General features: G+C 38.8%; 1 protein-coding gene across 1 annotated transcript; it reads right to left on the minus strand.

Annotated features, from left to right (window-relative positions):
* Positions 1-1,100: 1,100 nt before the first annotated feature.
* On the minus strand, positions 1,101-2,228 carry TAAR5 (trace amine associated receptor 5). Its single transcript, XM_040552727.1, has one exon. It carries the CDS (start codon positions 2,182-2,184, stop codon positions 1,156-1,158), a length of 1,029 nt encoding a protein of 342 aa, XP_040408661.1. The 5' UTR covers positions 2,185-2,228; the 3' UTR covers positions 1,101-1,155.
* Between the last annotated feature and the right edge of the window lie 5,886 nt (positions 2,229-8,114).

The raw sequence follows: 8,114 nt of genomic DNA on the forward strand, positions 1-8,114 counted from the left end.
TATTTATATGCCTATTCTTCTTTTTTTTTTTTTTTTAATAGAAAAGTTACTGCTGCTTGCTACATTTTTTTTCTGATAAAATATTCATAACAGTGAGGTGGAAAAGAACTCAATTATGTATAGTACAAAATTTTACCATGCAACTTAGTGTTGAACAAAGATCTCAACTTATCAGATGTCTACAGTTTTAAAATTGGCCTTATGGAATCACATAAACATAGCTGAAGAAAACTGAGAATCTACGCTGACATTTTATGCTCAGCACAAGAGCATAAGCAGATGTTATGTCCATAAGCAGACCCACTCACTTTGGAAACAAACAAACAAACAAAAAAGCATGTGGAATCTTAGGATTATCAGGGAAAATAAATTCAAAGAGCAACAAAAATAAAGTCATAATGATTATTATCTAGAGTTTTAGTACCCTGTGCAGTTCCTGTCCTCCTCTCCCCCCTTCTTCTATTCCCTTTATGCAGTAGGATTGAAAATGATACAGAGAAGGGCAAAAAGCGTGTTCAAAGGTATGGAGCAGTCACCTTGCACACACTGATGAAACAGGTGAAGTTTCCATAGGATTGAATAGATACCACCAAAGAATTTAGGGTGTATGTCCCATTTGTAGCCTTCGGCTCGGGAGCATATCACTGTGGGCTAGGAAAATAATGTAAAAAATATCAGACTAATTTTGTTTTGTCTTCTGTTATTGGCCACTACCTTAGGTAGGCATTTGATCTCACCTGTAGTTGCATCCTTATGGTCTTTGTACTTAAAAACTGGCATACACCCTATGTAATTTGCTAAATCAGCACTATCTGCTTTGCTAAAAAAAAAAAAAAAAGCCTGAATTGCCTGTGAAAATATCTTCAGAAACAGGCAGGAACAGTATGGAAAAAGGACAGTCTTTTTTTGCAGCTGATTGCAACCAAGTTTCAAGCACTTGTCAGCATCACATAGCAAGCACAAGACCTTAACAAGGGAAGGTCATTCACAGAACAGCGTGTCTATTTAAATCTGGGATCTGCCCAAGCCAGATATTTTTTAAAAAAAATAGAAAATATGAAAAATACTAGCTATCTGGATGTTAAATAATATTCATGAAAAATACTATGATATAGCCTACAATATTTTCTACAGTGTGTGCAAAAACCCTCGTCATTATTGGTACAAGTCTACTTTGGATGTCCTGGAACAAAGGATCCCATGAGTTAAGACTAGTTTCATGGCTTTCCTGAACCAACGGTAGGAAAACATGTAGATCAAGGGATTGCAGGCAGAATTAAAGTAAGCAAACCAAATTAGGATGTCAAACAGAACCGGGGGAGTAATGAAATCCAGAAGACTGTCTACCATGGTGTCAATAGTAAAGGGCAGCCAGCACAGCAGGTAGATTCCTACAGCTACCCCAAGAGTCTTCGCTGCTTTCCTTTCACTCTTGGATGCTCCTATGTGTAGCTGAGACTCAAAACCTTTCTTCATGTTGCTTATCAACCTGGCTTGCTTGTTAGCAACAGTAAATATTTTTACGTACAAAACTATCATTACGAAGCAAGGGAAGAAGAATACTGGGAAGTTCAGCCACCCCCAGAGCTTGTTGAACAGCAGCTGGCAGCTACCAACACAGGGCTTATCTTGCAAAAAATGGCCCAGCCCTTCTGCAATGGCTTTAGTGTACAGGAAGACAGAGGTGTAGACCATAGGGACTGCCCACCCCACCCCAATGTACATGCAGGCCACTCTTACGGTGAACTTGGTGGGGTAGAGCAAAGGGTCACAGATTGCACAATGCCGATCAATGGAAATGAAACAGAGGTGAAATATGGAGGTGAGGCAGAAGAGCGTGTCTAGAAATGTGTGCAGCCTACAGAAGTCATCTCCAAAATACCAGCAACTGTCTACGGACCGGATAGTGCTGAAGGGCAGCACTGTCAGCCCCAGAAGCAGGTCGGCAAGGGCGAGGGACAGGAGCAAGAAGTTGGTGGGGGTATGCAAGACTTTGAAATGGGAAACTACGATGATGACAAGTAGGTTCCCAAGCACTGTGATCAGCGTGCCCAAGGCACAGGTCAGATAAATGGCCAGCTGGACCCCAAAGGGATGCAAGGTCTTGTAGCAGGAGCCGTTCACCTCATAGCACAAGGCGATGAGCAACCCCTCCTCAGCACCAGGGCCCTGGGCTGAGCTCATGGCACTCCCGGTGCCTTCCCCAGCTTTGCCACAGGCCTGGAAAAGCAGTTGGCTTCCAGCAGAGGTGCCAAATGACTACCTGCAAAAAAAAAAAAAAAAAGATAAAAATGCAGGTTAGAGGGAGAGATGCCTTTTAATCAAATCCTTTTATTAAAGCTACTGGACCATTTCCATATTTTGAGAAAAAATAAAAAATAAAAAAAAAAATATAGCTTGTTTTATCTGTTTTGTATCTCTGTTGAAGCTTCAGATCAGTGTGTTCAATTTTGGCGGCATCATTTTTCTGTATTTTTGGCTTGATTTTCTTCCATCCAATAGTAGTAGTGCAGGCAATGCAGCAAATCCAGAGGTGTGTGAGTAATCAACAAGTAAAGAGAAGTTCTGCCTTAGAAGGAAAAATACTGCGGAATAACAGGCATTGCAAACCAAAGCTCATGAGGCATTTTGAAGCTAAATTTAATATAATAGCACACTGATTCTTGTGAATTTTCCCGGAAATTAAGTTCCAATTTAGTTACAAATCTTTTTATTAAGTCAAAGTTGTGAAGTGGTTATTACAAAATAAGCAATATTTGATTGCAAAGGAAAAAGCTCTCAGAGCAAGTTGCTCGTGTTATAGTGTCTTAGCTATGGGTATATCCACTGAGGTGACAAAAAATATTCAGCAAGACAAAGAGAAATATTGTTATATGCCTTAAAGATTGCCATTGCTTTTTACTTATGACATTGCTATTTAAGTTTTATGTTTAAGTTATGTAAGTTTTAAATAGAGCTGTAAGAAATATAAGACATTAGTGGATTATAATGGATTATTCCGGTAGTCTTTTAATAAATCAGATAACTGAAAGGTATGATTTTTAACAGTAAGACAGCTGCAGTTAAATACATTACATTTTTCAGTATGTATTTTTTTTCCTTGAAATGACTGATATAATAGCTGCATATTATCCTCACTCTTCCCATCCTTCCTAGCAGCAACAAAGCTTTTTAATCAGGAATACTTACAGTACAAAATCTCTTTTTGTGGTATAGGTGCTGTGCTGCAGTGTACTCAAATCCTCCTCTAAGTACACGTCTATTGTCTGAGTGGAAAGCGTGAGATCAGTCAACACCTTATATAAAGCAGATGGGGAGAGTGTCTCTATAGATGACTAATATACCTCAGGGGCAGAGAGACTTGTGTATTTGGCAAAAATTGCTGTTTTCTAAAAAGCAGTTCAAATGCATGCTCAGCTGCTGCTGAATCTCTGACTATTTATCTCAAGGTTTGTCTGTGAATTTTCTTTCTTAGGATGTCCCTGCAAGAAGATGCGGCTAACACCAGTATACCCTGGGGCATCGCTCACCTTCGCCCCATGGAAACCTCCCTGGCTAGCCTGGACATTAAAAATCCCAGTGCAAAAAGGTGTAAATTGGGCATAGTTCAAAATAGCACTGTGCTTAGTTGGAGACTGGCCATTTAACTTTGAAGAGATGTGTTTCTCCTTTTTCTATTTGCCTGTTTTAATAAATGAGCATTTATGATAAGACCGTCAGAGGCTTTTGGATAGCTTTTGATACTAACAATAGCTTTTTTGTCCTGGGTGCTCTGACATCCTCATTAGTTTTCATTCTTCCTGTATTATATATGTAATAGAATATAATTCTCACTCAAACATTTTGTCATTCGAATTTGAAGTACAATTGTGACCTTGTCAAAATACTTACTCCCTCTAGCTAGCTAACCATCATGATGCTTCTGAAGTGATGATCATCACCCTGAAAGAGATGAGCATGTAACGAAAGAATCTCAGCTTGCCGTTCCTGCACACATTATTTGTTTGAATTGCTTTGTGTTTTCATTTGAATTGCTTTGCATTTTCCCCCTCTCTTTTCATGTGGTCATGTGAAAAGAGACGAGTTCATGATTAAGAGAAGGCTCAGATGGTGAAAATGTAGGTCTTCACAGCTTGGAACAGGAAGAGCTTTTTAACCTGTATCAACTCTGAAAGAATGCTATCATAAAATGAAAAACAGCAATCATTCTCAAGATGTCCTTTCCCCTTCCTCTTTCAGACAAAATTTCTGGATATAACCTCAAACTGAATTCTTATTGAACGTACTACGCAACTTAGTAATCAGCAGGAAAACACAAAAAAATATGAAAGGAAAAGAGTACTGTTTGATATGATTCAATCTCCTGCAGTGAAGACATGCATAGACAACTATCTTTTTTACTGAAATTGCTGTGCGTAACCTGTAAGATCTCAGTTCCTTCAGGTAACCTCGAAGTCTGCACTCCTTAAAATAGGACAAGGCAGTTTCGAAGGTTTACAGACTTTCTAGGATAGCCTTCATCAATTCCCCGTTGCCGTAAATATTTTTGCTCACAGCTTCAGAAAGAGTCAGTCTGTGATCCTTAAATAGAATATAATACAACGAGAAGGCGATGGGCTTACTACAATGGCCTCCATTGACCTAGTGAACCTAAACTCCAGTCTTCTAGCTATAACATCTCTCCTTCATCATGGTGAGCAGTGGTCATCCCTGAAGAAGTCAGCATATCATATATGAGTGTTTTACCATTACTGCAGATTTTTGGTAAGTGTAGGAATGTATTTAGTGTAAATACTCACCCAGTCCAGTTTAAAATCCTGCTAAGGTGCCATTCCCTGCAGACAGGGGTCTCCACTGGGTACTGCATGTACTTTTTCTTCATTTTTCTTATACAAATAGCAGCATTTGGTCTTCAGTTTTGTAACAATGGAAAATTCTTGTCCACAGCCCTGACAAGAAATTGTTCCACCTGCTGCATACGGTTTTATGTTATTTTTGCTTTTATGCTGTTTTGCTCTTGGTTATACTGGCCCATGTTCTGTCCATTCAAGTGCTCATGTAGAACACACCAGCAGTTTCAGAAATGGTACCTCTGTGATTTAACTGTGACATCTTCAAATGTATTACATGTGGAAGTGAAGATAGAGGGAGAAGAAGTCACTGGCATCTGTAACATCTTTGTCCAAATTAGTCTGTAAAAGGGTTAAACCCAAAGAGATTTTGGATTAGAGAATGAATAATAATAATAAAAGTTATTTTAGTTGAGGAAGTTAATAAACAAAAAGTGAATATCTTTTAATATTTTATCTGTTTTCTTTGAAATGAACAACTCATATATTTGTTTTATTCGTGGATCGTCTTAACCCAAAATATATTGTTTTCTTTCAGTTTATTGATCTTGTTATTCTTTTATTGTCTCCTTTTCTCTTTGTGCCAAATTTGAAGTGAAAAAACATCATAATAAATTTTTAAAAGTCCATTAAAAAGTTCATCATCTTCAAATACTTCCTCTCATCATTTTTTTCTGCCCAAGCATTTTTGCTGAATGTGATGCCAAAGCACAATTTTAGTGAACTTTGTATTTTGCAATGGAGAGAGGAAGTGCAAAAGATATGACAGAACAACATCAAGGCCAGGCTGGATGGGGCATTGAGCTACCTGGTCTGGTGGGAGGTGTCCCAACCCATGGCAGGGGGGTTGGAACTGGACGGGCTTTAAGGTCCCTTCCAGTCCAAACCATCCTGATTCTGTGATTCTGTGAAAAAAAAAAAAAAGTCAAAATACTCACTTGACCAACTGAAAAAAGTTGTATGTGACATACTCTAGTTGAATAGTTCTCTGAAGAATTCATTAATAACAGGTCTTAAAGGTAGTCCCAGGACTGCAAAAGAGGACCGCAGGTATGACTGTTATAGCTCTTCCCCAGAGCTCCTAATTCCCTTTGCTGTAGTTTGCAGTGAACAAAACACATTTCAGTTGGGAATAATCTAACCAAAACCTCTAATATGCTAATAGAGCCTGTTAATTCACATTTTAGAAGAAAAACTAGAAACTTTAGATATCTGAAGCTGTCAAAAATGGAAGAGAGAAGGGAAATGAGGTACTGTACTGCAAAGTACCAGCAGAACAAAATGAAGAATTAATACTGACATGAATGAAGAATTAATACTGAGATACAAGGCATCAAGAGTCCAGCCTGTGAAAAGCATCAAATGGCTTTCAAGTTTGTGGATGTGGCCCATGCAAAGCTGCCTTTTTGTTGGACAATTTTTTAGTGGCACAAAGTCAGCAGAGGTGACCAAACTCCTGTGGGCATGGGCAGCTCCTACAGCACTGGGTCGAGCAAGGAGCAGGAGAGCACGTGGCAGGTTGAAGAAAACTTCCCCGTCTCCTGTCTGCCCTTGGTTCAGTGCCTCTGCACAGCTCTGGCCTGCAGCCAGACAGCTGATCCCAGACCGGGCCGATATCGCTCGCTTCCTGCAATTTCCACCAAAGGAAGCAGAAGTGGCCAATATAATTACACACGATTTCTTCCTTGTTAGTGCATTGTGCAAGGCTATGGGGATGTTCTGGTCACGTACTGCTCCCTGGGCATCAAGCATCACTTTCATACCCTTCAGAAACACACGTTTTCTTCGTGTCTGACCTGGTAAGGCCACAATGTTGGTAGTTTTACTTGAATGAGATATTGTTTCCTCATAAATTGTCACAATGAGGAAAAAAAAAAAAACTCAACACTTTTCTGCCCACAATAACAATAGAAATGCCAGGTGTGCTGGATTGTTGGGGTCTTGCTTCCCCAAATAGGAGCATGCTCTTTTGATACCTACCCAACAGAGCAGCTGCATGACAGACACCTCACCATCACTTTGGTGTCCCAGCTGTGGGTAACAGGCACAGTGGGAAGACAGAATTGAAGTTTTGCCTATGAAACCTTTGACAAATATGACCCCATCACAAGGAGATTATTATTATTATTATTATTATTATTATTATTATTAGTAGTAGTAGTAGTAGTAGTAGTAGTAGTAGTAGTAGTAGTAGATTTACTTCCTTTTTTTTTAAGTACTTCCTTTGTTTTAAGTTTAACCTGTATTTCCTCTGGGTAAATGTACCCACCTTCATAGATAAAGAATTTGATGAATAGCTATTTTTATTAGTGAAGGAATGCACATGGAGAGAGGCAATTGTTCAGATACTAGAACATCATACCCTAAATCAACCCCGATTTACAATATTTTTCAGTTACAGATTGAAAAATTGCATTTATAAAAAAAAAAAAAAAAAAAAAAAAAAAAAGGCTGAGGTTATTTTACTAGTGCTTGTAATACAATGTCTGCAGTCCTGTGACTAGATAAGGACTGTGGATTATTTTCATCTGGAAAAAGTGTTTTGGCTCCACTCTGTGCCCCTTGCTCATTCGGAAAGTTTGACTAAGAGATCAGCATGACTTGGTTGCTAATTTTCAGGCAGTGATATCTAAATAATTACCTCATGCAGCTTAAACTTGAGAGTTCACACTGGTCCGTGGGCACAATGGTTCCTCAGTGTCATGCCACATAGCTTGTGTCTCTGTGCACACAGCAGAGAATCTGCTTAATGTATCCTGTCTTTTTGTCAGTATGCTGGGTCATTTCCTAGCATCCAGACACATTTCCTAGGATATTGTACTATCTTGCTGACTATAAGTCCACCCGCAGGATACTTGATATTTTATCTGACAATATATGCAAGTATTGTAAAGATAAAAGAACCCATTTAAATATTTTCAAGGTTTTCTGAAAGTAATCCCAGGAGTTGCTAATTCATCTATAAAGGGTGTGACCTGGTAACCAAGTTTTTACGATGAGGCAGCAGAGAGAAAACTGTGAACACATGAGTCTGAATATTGACAATTAACCTGCCATGACAATTTTTGAAGATTTGTTGAAAAAAAAAAAAAAGGAGAAAAAAAAACACACATAAATGATGTAGGCAAAACTGAAATAGTGCAGCCAGGAGGCGGCATTGCGCAAATACTTAGGTGCTGAGAAGTTAATAAAAAGATGGACTACTGTAAGAAAGGCAGCTAACAAAAAAGACAAGTATCCTGTGAGTACAGGTAATGTTTCTCT

The sequence above is a fragment of the Cygnus olor genome, chromosome 3, assembly GCF_009769625.2.
Source record: "Cygnus olor isolate bCygOlo1 chromosome 3, bCygOlo1.pri.v2, whole genome shotgun sequence".
Lineage (NCBI taxonomy): Eukaryota > Metazoa > Chordata > Aves > Anseriformes > Anatidae > Cygnus > Cygnus olor.

Bases quoted from the DNA above. Each gene is read 5' to 3' on its own strand.
- TAAR5 (XM_040552727.1), bottom strand. From the start codon at position 2,184: ATGAGCTCAGCCCAGGGCCCTGGTGCTGAGGAGGGGTTGCTCATCGCC.